The sequence below is a fragment of the Bombus fervidus genome, chromosome 8 (genome assembly GCF_041682495.2).
Source record: "Bombus fervidus isolate BK054 chromosome 8, iyBomFerv1, whole genome shotgun sequence".
Taxonomy (NCBI): Eukaryota; Metazoa; Arthropoda; class Insecta; order Hymenoptera; family Apidae; genus Bombus; species Bombus fervidus.
Genome location: NC_091524.1, coordinates 2,819,876 through 2,832,286, shown reverse-complemented (window position 1 = coordinate 2,832,286; position 12,411 = coordinate 2,819,876). Strand labels below are relative to the sequence as shown.

Here is a 12,411-nt window from a genome sequence, read left to right as displayed (position 1 = left end):
TTAAAGTCAACCGATAAGTACCGAACGTGACTATAGAATTTATTCGTAAAGTTTAAACGTTCCATTTATTGTTAAGATTCACGGTGTTAATTGTGTCTAACAGTAAATGTTGTGTATGTTCGTAATTTTCTGTTAGAAGTGATGTATTGTAGGCAGCACGCACTTAGAGATATAACATGTTTAACTTGATAAGAACATGAATCAATCGTTAAATCCGAACGATTGTCATCTATCGAATGCGTGCATCGAAGGTCTGCTAAGTGTTTTTCAGTCTGTTATTGTTCAATGCATAATAAATATTGCTTCATAGACGAATCGACTGGAGTATTTTAGTTATCAAGATCGCGCGAATCGAAATTAGCTTCAACGATTTAAATTACGATTATTACGAATAATTGTTGAATTTCACACTTATCGAGACAGACACTGATTCCAATCAACTAAGATAGTCGTATAGCTGTTAAAAATTGGAACCCGTGTGTATCATTGGAGAGAGACAGTTAACAGTTTCTTCGTTAACAGGGAACTGGTTATGTTATCAGCCATTTTTCTTACGAAGTAGCAGTAGCTTATCATTTCTTATAATTCCTACCTGTAATCTTACGATCGGGAAATTATTTCTATGATACGATCAAGAAATGTTTAATCTTGCTAATTCACTTATACTCTGAAGATATGGCATTGCATACCGCGGAATATTATGAAAACGCGATTGTATGACACACCCTTTACAGAGAGAGAGAGAGAGAGAGAGAGAGAGAGAGAGAGAGAGAGAGAGAGAGAGAGAGAGAGAGAGAGAGAGAGAGAGAGAGAGAGAGAGAGAGAAAGTAATATTGAAAAATATTTGGAGATATTTATCGGAGATGGGAAGTTGAAAAAGACGGAGGGTAGTTTCCAAGGATCAATGAAATTCGATTGCCTGGAAGTCGGCGTCGCGAGGGGGATGCTAAAACGACGGTTCGTTGCGCATCGACGCGTCGTCTTTGTTGGAAACGCTTTTACACCCTCGAACGTTGTTGTTCGGAGGCCCTCGTTACTCCGAAGAATTTGTAATAAAATGTCAATGAAGAAAGCAGATCTTTCTTTTTAAGTGGTCGCGCAACGTGGAACGATCGCGTAGTTGTATACATATGTATAGTGTCGAAGCTGAAAAGTTTCGAGAGTCGGAGAGCAGCCAGGAAGATGTCGTGCGAGGAAGAAACAAGAGAAACGGAGGAGACGAGGGAACCAACAAAAGAAGGAAAGGAGGCCACCGAGGAGGACCTTCAGATTTTCGAAACGCTTTGTATATCATCACCTCGAAAGGTCTTCTTCGTTTGCGTCAGATCAAATGTATCACAGAGCCTACACGCACCCGTTTATCTGCACATATATATATAGATATATACATTCGTGGAATGACTGTACATATTAGCAAATTCGTCTCGTCTTGTTTTTGCTTCTGTCGATGTCAACGCAATCGCAAACCATTCGTCGTTCATATTTTGCATGAGGATTTCGTTTTGAAGGAGACTATCAACGGAGAACGAGGATTAGATGTGTACGTACGGGATGCAATTTGTCGAACTCGTTTGTTCCGATTACGATTACTTGCGATCTACGCGAGCGGCTAGTACGCCGGATGAAAAATAACTGACACGATCGGAGAAATTGTATTTTATTTTCGAATTAGCTGATTTGACGATACCATGATCGAAATCGAATTTGCTTATTTTTTGTCGGCGATCGTCTAATTACTTCGATCGTGCGTTTGTTTAACGTAGATATTGACTGGCACGCGAGCGGCCAGGGGTTACCTCGGTTGCCATAGCGTTGCTGCATACAATCGATTCTACCTGTCGCCGTACGCTTTTATCCGTGTCTCCCTCGTTCACCCTCGTCTGTACTCGGTTTCTTCCACATTCGTAGTCGCACCCGCGAAATATTAAATCAGTATGTTTCTATAAATCTTTCCTAGTCTATAACAACCATGATCGTTACTACGGCATAGGGTTCATATTAAAACGGATAAGAGCATTTGATAATAGCGAATGGCTGTGAAGGGAATTATCGACGAAATACACGAGTTTCAAGGCAAGCTTCGTCGTCGCGTATTTGAAAAAACTGTTATCTTGCAATCCAAACGAATCGAAATGTGAAATCGACGCAGATATTTTTTATTCGAGAGCTAGGAGTTTAACTTAAGACATAAATTTCCAAATACTTTCCAACATACGCGAAATGATCACGCGGGATAAACGCGTTCGTAGACGGCATAGCGTACGCGGTCGAAGCGATTGCACAGAAATAAAATCAACCGGAAGATAGAACGCTGCTTGCACATTGCGTTTCACAAAGCTTTGTCGAGTGATTCTAAGAATCGGATAAAAGCTGAATAAAGTAGCGCATGTATCGCCGTTCGTTGATATCGCTAGAAAGTAGATATATTTGATATATTAGCTTTTGAATCTGTTACCGTAGATTGTTGAGGAAGAAGCCATGACCCATGATCTAACGACTACGTTGAGGAGCGAGCTAGCGGCACTCGAATATAAACGCGACCGGTTGATGTCCGAGGTAAACCTGTTCCATCTGACTTTGATCGGCGATGCGATAGTTCGATTAATAATCGGCAGTATGTTCGCGCGTAGCTGCAAGAAACGAAGAATCTCGTGAGATTCCGAGATCAACGAATAGCCGAGTTGCAGGTAGAGGCAGAACAACTTCGCGAACAAGCAGCTAGACAGAATGCCATTGTGTTAAGCTTGAAGAAACGCATACAGGTCACTTTCTGCGTATTTAGTTGGCAGTATTTGACTTTCGTTCTTTCTCAATTTCGATCGTACGATCGTATCGACGGTTTAGGAATTGGAAGAACGCGAGAGGAATCTTTATACGAGTCAAGGAAGGAACGAGACCGTGCTGCGTTCTTTGCAACGAGATTTAAAGTATCATCAGGAGAAGAATCGGGAATACGAGAAGAAGATACGTCAGCTTGAACAGACTGTGTCGGAAGAGATTGAATCGAGAGAACGAGCCCGTTTAAGTTTTCAGGTTTGATCTGCAAACTCTAAGAGTCTAACCCGATTTTATCGCAATCGATCGATTTGTTATTTACATCGTCGATGTGCTTTTTCGATAAAGGAATTTACGCGGAGATTGGCGAACGTATTGAGCGTCGAGTATCGCGAAACCGTTCATCCTAGTCCTGAAATCGTGATGCACAAAGTCGAAGAGTTGGTGCAAGAAGCGAATCGTGTTCGCGCGAAGAATACGAATATCGAAGCGCAACTGACTACCGCTGAGGTAGACTTTAGAAGCTGCCGGGATGCGTTGGACTGTACCGTAGCCGAGAAGGAACAACTTCAGCGTCAAGTATCTTCGCAATTGGTCGACTTGGATCGTCTCAGACAGGTATCTATTTATCTGCTTAGGCGCCTGTTTGCGAAATTTGCTACTAACGGAACCCAGAGATCTCGATCGCTTGTTTGTCAGGACAAAGAATGCCTGGAAATGCGATACAAAGTCGCGGAAAGGGAACTGGACGGGTTGAGGGATAAATTGTTAAACGCGAACAGAAGCATAAGCAGCGCGACCGGAAATATATCGAATCAAGAGGCGTTGATTGGACAGCTGCGAGGTGATTCGTTTGGCGAATATATTCTTCGTTTTTCTCATTCTTCGTCTTCTCTTGTTTCTTCTTTTCCTTCTTCTGCCCCTTCTTCTTCGCAGAAGATCTGACGCAACGGGATGAAAAGTGTCAGCGTGTGCAAACCGAGTTACGTCACCTTTTGGAATCGTTGGCAACGCTTGTCAGCGGCCCGAACAGATTCATCGAGTCTCACGAGAATGTCATTAAGGATCGCATTAGGGAGATCTTGGCCGAGAACAAAGATCAGGCTCTTGTATTTCTTATTCGTTTTCGTATTATCTAAGGACGTGACGTTTGATAACGTGCTCCGTTGCACGCAAGCGTCGAATGGAAATGCAAAATTTGTAATTCGTTGAAAAAATCTTTCCTCTTCCCTAGGCGATTCAAAAGCTTCGAGACAAGGTAAACGCGGCAACGGAATCGACTACTCGGCAGGGCGAATTGATCGAAACGACTGTGGCGAAGATGCGAAATCTCGAGGACGAACGATCGGACCTGGGAAATAAAGTTCGCAAATTAGAAACCGAGTTGACCGATTGCGAGTTGTTGAAAGAATCTCTGCGCAGAGAAAAACAAATGGTAACTGTATGCATGTACGGATGTACGTGCGTACGATAAAGCGGCAGATTTAAAGCGACGTAATTTCGATCGATCGTATGTATCGTGCGTTTCGAATTGTTCTAGTTCGTAACGTTTCTGAACCGACTAGGAAAAGCGATGCAAATGGACGAGATCTCGGAGGAAATGGGTCTCGATCTTCAAACGGAATCGCTTCTGATACGAGCCGAGCAACTTGCCAGATTAGAAACCGACAAATTAGTGGATAAGGTAAAAAATACGAGATATCGAACTGACTCGAGGTTCGATTTCACTTTTTCGATCAAATTGCTAATGTGTTATCTCGTTTGTTCTGTGTTTGTTTGCGTCGCAAATGTTGCGGTTTCCGCGGTCGCGCAGTACTCGTGCTGCAACTACACCATCTTACCGAGGATTCGACGCGAGCGATCCTTCCACGAGCTTCCTTCTATGAAAGAAGTAAGCCACTTTGGCGGGCGAGATTTCCAAATGGTCCAATTTCATGAATTTCATTTCGTATGGGACGCGACGACGACGCTCGAGAGCACTATTTCTGTCGCGACCATAACACGCTTTTATTATCGTACGCGCAATTTTATTCACAGAAAAACGTCTGTTAGCTTTTCTTTCTCTTCTTTCCTTGCTACTTAGACCTCGGTGGTGTATCAGCTGCAGCGTCGTGTAAGGACTCTTCGGGAGCAATTGCAACGCCGGGATCTTCATTTGGATCTCCTTCGCAGAAAATTATCGCTTCAAGAGGACAGCGTGAAAATGAAATCGTTGCTGCAAAGTGAAAGAGACGAAGCGAATCTTCGGTACGTATATGTACAGCGAATTTATCACGCTTTTGGGTAATATAGGTACCAATTCGAAAATGTTGCAAAGCGTTTTTCCACTTTGACGACTAATCGTTCGTTTCAAGAGCGAAGAAGTTGTCGAAACAAACCGATCGCTTGCAAGTTCAACTTTTGGAAGAGAGGTCAAGAAATCGCGAGTTAAGCGCCCAATTGACGGAAGCCGCGGATTACAAAGTAATCTTCTTGTTTGTTTCCTCTTACCGCGCTAAACAACACATGCATACACACAAACACACACACACACACACACACACACACACACACACAGAGTGGTGAGAGTTGATGTTTGAAAACTAGATAGCAGCTTTGGAACGCAGTCGAAAGATAGAAGAGGTTCAAAAACGGCTGGTCGAGAGCGAGATGCTGAGAACTCGATGCAACAGAAAATTAACCCTCTTGAAAGAACAAATAAGAACAACGACTGAGACTGCCGAGCAGGAGAGATCCATCAGCGACCATTCGTTGCAATTGCTTAGGGACGAGCTAGCGCAAGTCAAACAAAATCTTTCTGAGATGACGAAAAGGGAATCCCAGGTAAGTAGGTGTTTCCCAACGAACATCGTGCGAGCTTGCGTCGTTCTGATTTTTCAACCGTTACGGTTTCCTCCTTCAGCTACAAAGTTTCCGTGTTTCCGTGGTGAAATTATTATCGGAACCAATTTGTACACCTGATTACGAGATAATTTCGCGACTGCAAAAAACAATAGCGGCACATCGTGATTTCACCATGCTGTCGCGCCGATATGACGAGCCATTGGATACGACCAGTCCTTCCAGATGTACAAGGTAAAGCCCCATCTTCGGTTTATCCTTCATAGACGATAATGTCGACTACTTCGGTCGGACTCAATTTTTTTTTCCACATATCTGAGAATACGTGCGAGAAACGTGCAATATCTGATACAGTGTTATAGAAAAAATGTTATCGATATTTGCTCGTATGCGATATGAGCAATTCCTCTTTACTGGTGTGCCTGTTACGATCAGAAACCGAGATCGAAAGTAACGAAATAGTAGCGAAAACGGCCTAACCACTCTGTTTCAGCATACATGCGATGCATCCTCCTAGATCACCAGGGTCAAGATGCGCTCGTTACGAAGACAGCGGATTTGCAGATCCGCCGGATCTTCGCGATGTCGAAGACGAATTCAACAAACGACCGGTACGAAGCAGCCTACTTCCATGACGTTGCGTCGGTCGACGCAATTACTACATTAAACGTACGAATATTTCGAGCACGTAGAAATACAAAAAGTTTGATTAGACGAAAAGAAAAAAGAAATGACAAACAACGAAGTAGTCTCTTTCTTCCGATTTGTATTTCTTATGTCACAAGCATTGTTGCGTACGCGACTCGGTTGGAAGCGAGTGGAGTTGGTGTATAATGTCGGTGTAGAGTGGAACAACCGCATTCCAGGATGCAGACGGTAGAGAGCGAGACTGAAGTTGCTGTGCTGGTTGAGCGCGGGAACGCGATGCAGCAAGGTAGACGAAAGGGGACCAAGGAGGACGAAGGGAACATTGTCTAGTAGTATGCGAATCCGTTCGAGCCTCGTACCTCGTATCTTCCTGCTCCAACCAAAGTGTGCCGGGCACTATATGCGTGTCGAGCACTACGCAAACAGACCTCTGGCTTTTCAAATCTTTCCTGGTCTTTTTGTCAAGTCATATTCCAGAGGACCGATATTGCAGACGAAAACAAACGAAATGTATCTTTATTTCTTTTTTTTTTTTACTGTTAATTCGTATTATTAGTTGTTCTATCGTCCATTATTAGCTTAAGTCTATACGCAGTCTTTCAGAGTGTAGGAAAAACGCCACGTTAAATACCATCGCGATACAAAAGGAGCAATAGAAATGGGAACAGTAAAAAAAGCAAAGTAATCAGAGATAGTAAGTATTTGCGATATTGTTAGGAGTTATTATTCCAGATAAAGACGAAACACGGCTTTTACACTATGGCGTTTTCCAAAGAGCACAGAAGCAGGGTTGCGTGATTTTATGGGGCGTGTTTCTTGCTTAGTAGAAAAGTAAATACGTACACTATGTACAGCACATACCTACACGTAGTACGTCGTATACTGGTTAGCCCTGAACTTGGCCAGGAGTGAACTACCTCTTTCTTTGCAGCAACGTGAATGCGTGAATGCAAAGGCGTCATCTTTGGCCTCCTTATTTCTCATTGCGTACAAAGACACGCGTTACGACTATTTCAACGCCAAACAAGTACACTGTTCATGTTACTTTCCACGGTTTAACACGTATCACAAAACAATATTGTCAATCCACTGTCAAAGCTGGCAGCTATTTAACAACAATACATTTCATTCACACTCTGGCCACTATTTCGTCCATTAGGAATTATAGATCGTGATCGAAAGCACGAACAAAATTTCGTTAAAAATTTGCTGTTCGAGCATATCTTTCTTTGATCTAGGCTCAATGAATTTACTACGAAGTTTCGCAACGAACCTGTCTTGACATTAGATGCGGACAGTAAATTGACATGCCGGTCGAACTCAGATGAAAGTCGGAAAATAAAAATGGAGTGGAAGTACCTATGGAATTATCATTTGTAATTTTGATGATTATTTTGATTATTATTTAGGTGATTCGACATTTCATTGATTCTGAACATAATAGTGAATTTAGCTTTCTTCGCATGAGTACCGTTATATAAGGTTTTTAATAAACTAGAATGGGACTAGGTATCTATCTAGGTATTCGGTGGACTAAATGAAGTATCGACAAATAACTTAATCAGTTACGTGAAGCCAAAATCATGTAATCATGAGTATATCCGTTTATACTACGAAAATGATGATTAAATATGTTGTGTTCTGCTTATCTATTGCATATGCGCTTATCCATTTAGAAAGTAATAATGACTGCCAGTGACATTTTAATTACGCAAAGTAGACGGAAGAACAAAAAAGGAATAAGGATCGTCGAAAGAAAATGCAATGACAAAAAGATTTATATGTCTAGTTAAGCAACAAAAAATTTATATGGCCAATTTTTACATGTTTCGTATATACTCGTAGTTACGTATACATATATGCATTTAAAGTCGTCATATTTAAAAGTCAGTAGTCCTGCCTGCACCCGTCGTACATGTATCGTTGAGGTCGATTATCCCAAGTGAGACAACGCTTTTCCTAGTAATCCTAATATACCCAATACGTTAATTGCTTCCGGATCCTGAAAAGAAACACAAAAATTCCAGTAGCATCGTACAAGTTAAGGGGTAAATGAATCAAGTTTAATAGGACCAGTAACGCGTTTTTGACACTTCCAATGTTTTCCAAATCAAGGTTAATCGAAATCGAATCTCCTTTCTTAAAAAGCAACATGTACATAATTTGAAGATGATCGTGGAGAAACAACAAATTCAAGAATAAAATAATTCGTAACTTACCGCCTCTGGCGAAGGATTAGGTTCTGGCTTCGCATTGCTCGCAGAAATGAAAGCAATCATAAAAATGACTGCAACGCAAAGTAAGAATCTCATGACTTCCATGGTTCTTGATGTCTGTTATTGCTATGTATGTAACTTGTGCAATCTTCCTCTGTTTGTCAAAATCCACCGCGACACCGTTATTTATACCGGAAAAAAATCGTTAAAATTATCGACGACGTAATACCTATCGTTATATCCTCTATATTGTCCACCAAAAGTACCAAAAAAAAAAAAAAAAAAACATTACGATAAACGTGTAAATACACCACAAAAAAAAATCAGTAAGTTACAGTCGATAGCTTACAACAACAACAGCGTGAAAAGTGAGTAGAACGTGATTTAGAGTGAGAATCATTTTAGCGTTATTGTTGTCGTTTCATGTAATCTTTATTACGTTTTATGTCTGTTAAGCATAAATTATATTTAATAGTTATCTATTTCTATGATATCAAAATTACAATTTTCGCTTGCCATAATCCTTATATTAATCTACATCGTATATATCTACAACTCATGTGTAAGGCATATTAGAATGTTGATTACGAAAATGGAAATAAGATTCCTTCTTAAGGCTTAAAAAATAAGCCTTTTAAAGCTTAAACAATATTCTTAAATTATAGAATTACACGACTGCATGATTGATAGCCACAAGGCAATCATGGAAGTTGGCCTTTCAAGAATTTTTTGGCAACCCTTGCATATATGTATAGATAGATGCCAGAAATCGTTGTGTAAAGGTAATACCGAGCATAAAAGTCACCTGTTTGCCATCGTTGTAAATTGCAATCGTACCTTTAGGTGCTTTCTTTGCGTCTTATATACATATAACTCGAGGTTCGCCAAATCTTAATAATCGTATCAAGTCATCGCTGCATCCCTATAGCATTAACCGATGAGCGTCCGCTTGTTGCGTATTTCTTAGATTGGAATATTACGAACGATATAAATGAAATTGTATAAGGAAGATTAATCAAATTTCACTATCGGAAGTTTCACTATGAATTTCACTATAACTGGGAAAGTTAATTTCGCCATTATTTTCAGTGACGTTAGATCAATCGTTGCAATTAATCGAATAGTGAAGTATAGTCATTACTTATCTTATCACATCGATTCTATCTTCTGTATCTTAATTAAAAATTTTATTCGTCCCAAGATAACCATCTATTTTACTCGATGATTTATCCAATTATAAAAGAAAGTTTTCTATTATATTTTTTAACGACCAGCAATAGTAGAATATAAATAATAAAATAGATGTAACTCGAAAAATAGACACTTTAACAACTGTGGTAAATTAAACCTAATTAAAAAGAAATTAAATAAACCAGATAGAACAAAATTGAACACTGACGGATATTTAACTTCTTACTTGATTATCATTGGCCTCCTACTTTCTCGTTGCGTACAAAGACACGCGTTACGATTATTTTAACGCCAAGCAAGTACACTGTACATGTTATTTTCCACGCTTAAACACGTATCACGAAACAATATTGTCAATCCACTGTTAAAGCTGACAGTTATTTAATAACAATACATTTGATTCACACTTTGGCCACTCTTTCCTCCATTAGGAATTATCGATCGCGATCGAAAGCACGAACAAAATTTCGTTCAATTTGCTATTCGAGCATATTTTTCTTTGATTTTGGCTTAATGAATTTACTGCAAAGTTTCGTAACGAATCTCTCTTGACGTTGGATGTGTACACTGACAGTATACTGACACGCCGGTCAGACTCGGATGGAAGTCGAAAAATAAAAATGAAGTGGAATTATCATTTGTAATTTTGATGATTATTTTGATTATTATTTAGGTGATTCGACATTTCATTGATTCTGAACATAATAGTGAATTTAGCTTTTCTCGCATGAGTACCGTTATATAAGGTTTTTAATAAACTAGAATGGGACTAGGTATCTATCTAGGTATTCGGTGGACTAAATGAAGTATCGACAAATAACTTAATCAGTTACGTGAAGCCAAAATCCTGTAATCATGAGTATATCCGTGTATACTACGGAAATGACGATTAAATATGTTGTGTTCTGCTTATCTATTGCTTATGCGCTTATCCATTTCGAAAGTAACGATGACTGTCAGTGTCATTTTAATCACGTAAAAGTAGACGGAAAGACAAAAAAGGAATAAGGATCGTCGAAAAAAAAGCAATGACAAAAATTTTTAATTGTCTAGTTAAGCAACAAAAAATTTATATGGCCAAATTTTACATGTTTCGTATACATTCGTAGTTACGTACACATATATTCATTTAAAGTCGTCATATTCAAAAGCCGGTAGTCGTGCCTGCACCCGTCGTACACGTATCGTTGGTTTCGGTTATCCCACGTGACCCAACACTTTTACTAGTTTTGCTAATATATCCTTTATGTTAATTGCTTCCGGATCCTGAAAAGGAACACAAAAATTCCAGTAGCATCGTACAAGTTGAGGTGTAAATGAATCAATTTTAACAGGTCCAGTTATGTGTTGTTGAAACTTCCAATGTTTTCCAAATCGAGGGTAATCTAAATCGAATCTCGTTTCTTAAAAAGCAACATGTACATATTGTGAAGATGATCGTGGAGGAGCAACAAATTCAAGAATAAAATAACTCGTAACTTACCGCCTCTGGCGAAGGATTAGGTTCTGGGTTCGCATTGCTCGCTGAAATAAAGCCAATCATAAAAATGACTGCGACGCAAAGTAAGAATCTCATGACTTCCATGGTTCTTGATGTCTGTTATTGCTATGTATGTAACTTGTGCAATCTTCCTCTGTTTGTCGATATCGTCCGCGACACTGTTATTTATACCGGAAAAAAATCGTTAAAATTATCGACGAAGTAATACCTTCATATTGTCTACCAAAAGTACCAAAAGAAACATTAAGATAAATGTGTAAATACGCCACAAAAAAATCAGTAAGTTACAGTCGATAGCTCAAAACAATAACAGCGTGAAAAGTGAGTAGAGCGCGATTTAGAATGAGAATCATTTTAGCGTTAATTATTATTGTTGTTTCGTGTTCATCATTATTACGTTTCATATCTGTTAAGCATAAATTTTGCTAATTTATCTTATATTTCATAGTTATCTATTTCTATGATATCGAAATTACTATTTTCGCTTATCATATTCGTTATATTAAACTACATCGAGTATATCTACAACTCATGTGTAAGGAATATTAGAATGTCGATTACGAAAATGGAAATAAGATTCCTTCTTAAAGCATAAAAAATAAGCCTTCTAATGTAAAATAATATTCTTAAATTATAGAATTACACGACTGCATGGTTGATAAACATAAGGCAATCATGGAAGTTGGCCTTTCAAGAATTTTTCGGCAACCCTTGCATATATGTACAGATAGATGCCAGAAATCGTTGTGTAAAGGTAATACCGAGCATAAAAGTCACCTGTTTGCCATCGTTGTAAATTGCAATCGTACCTTTAGGTGCTTTCTTTGCATCTCATATACAGATAATTCGAGGTCTGCCAAATCTTAATAATCGTATCAAGTCACCGCTGCATCCCTATAGCATTAACCGATGAGCGTCCGCTTGTTTTTTTTTTTTTGAATTGGAATATTACGATCGACATAAATGAAATTGTATAAGGAAGATTAATCAAATTTCACTATGGGAAGTTTCACTATGAATTTCACTATAACTGGGAAAGTTAATTTCGCCATTATTTTCAGTGACGTTAGATCAATCGTCGCAATTAATCGAATGCTGAAATATAATCATTACTTATATTAGCACATCGATTCTATATTCTGTATCTTAATTAAAAATTTTATTCGTCCCATGTTAATCATCTATCTTACTCGATGACTTATCGAATTATAAAAGAAAAGTTTCCATTATATTTTTTGA

The 12,411-nt window shown here is 39.0% G+C and overlaps 3 protein-coding genes across 7 annotated transcripts; 1 reads left to right on the top strand and 2 right to left on the bottom strand.

Moving 5' to 3' along the window:
* The first annotated feature begins 593 nt into the window (after positions 1-593).
* Positions 594-8,621, top strand: LOC139990249 (coiled-coil domain-containing protein 170). Of its 5 annotated transcripts, none has more exons than XM_072009352.1 (16): positions 1,003-1,305; positions 2,461-2,556; positions 2,631-2,762; positions 2,845-3,033; positions 3,124-3,393; positions 3,475-3,619; positions 3,715-3,884; positions 4,010-4,210; positions 4,316-4,459; positions 4,589-4,666; positions 4,859-5,022; positions 5,130-5,238; positions 5,362-5,598; positions 5,678-5,850; positions 6,110-6,227; positions 6,483-8,621. In XM_072009352.1, exons 1-16 carry the CDS (start codon positions 1,183-1,185, stop codon positions 6,507-6,509), a joined length of 2,376 nt encoding a protein of 791 aa, XP_071865453.1. In that variant the 5' UTR covers positions 1,003-1,182; the 3' UTR covers positions 6,510-8,621. The 5 variants fall into 5 exon arrangements, 4 of the variants coding, with proteins under 4 accessions (XP_071865455.1, XP_071865453.1, XP_071865451.1 ...); XM_072009350.1 differs by having other exon boundaries at positions 3,712-3,884; XR_011800531.1 differs by lacking the exon at positions 6,483-8,621 and having other exon boundaries at positions 594-1,305; positions 3,712-3,884; positions 5,362-5,606; positions 5,744-5,850; positions 6,110-6,127.
* Positions 8,041-8,625, bottom strand: LOC139990277 (uncharacterized). Its single transcript, XM_074111885.1, has 2 exons — positions 8,484-8,625; positions 8,041-8,266 (listed from the first exon to the last, which is right to left on the bottom strand). Exons 1-2 carry the CDS (start codon positions 8,583-8,585, stop codon positions 8,198-8,200), a joined length of 171 nt encoding a protein of 56 aa, XP_073967986.1. The 5' UTR covers positions 8,586-8,625; the 3' UTR covers positions 8,041-8,197.
* A 2,084-nt stretch (positions 8,626-10,709) lies between these two features.
* Positions 10,710-11,338, bottom strand: LOC139990280 (uncharacterized). Its single transcript, XM_074111887.1, has 2 exons — positions 11,155-11,338; positions 10,710-10,937 (listed from the first exon to the last, which is right to left on the bottom strand). Exons 1-2 carry the CDS (start codon positions 11,254-11,256, stop codon positions 10,869-10,871), a joined length of 171 nt encoding a protein of 56 aa, XP_073967988.1. The 5' UTR covers positions 11,257-11,338; the 3' UTR covers positions 10,710-10,868.
* Between the last annotated feature and the right edge of the window lie 1,073 nt (positions 11,339-12,411).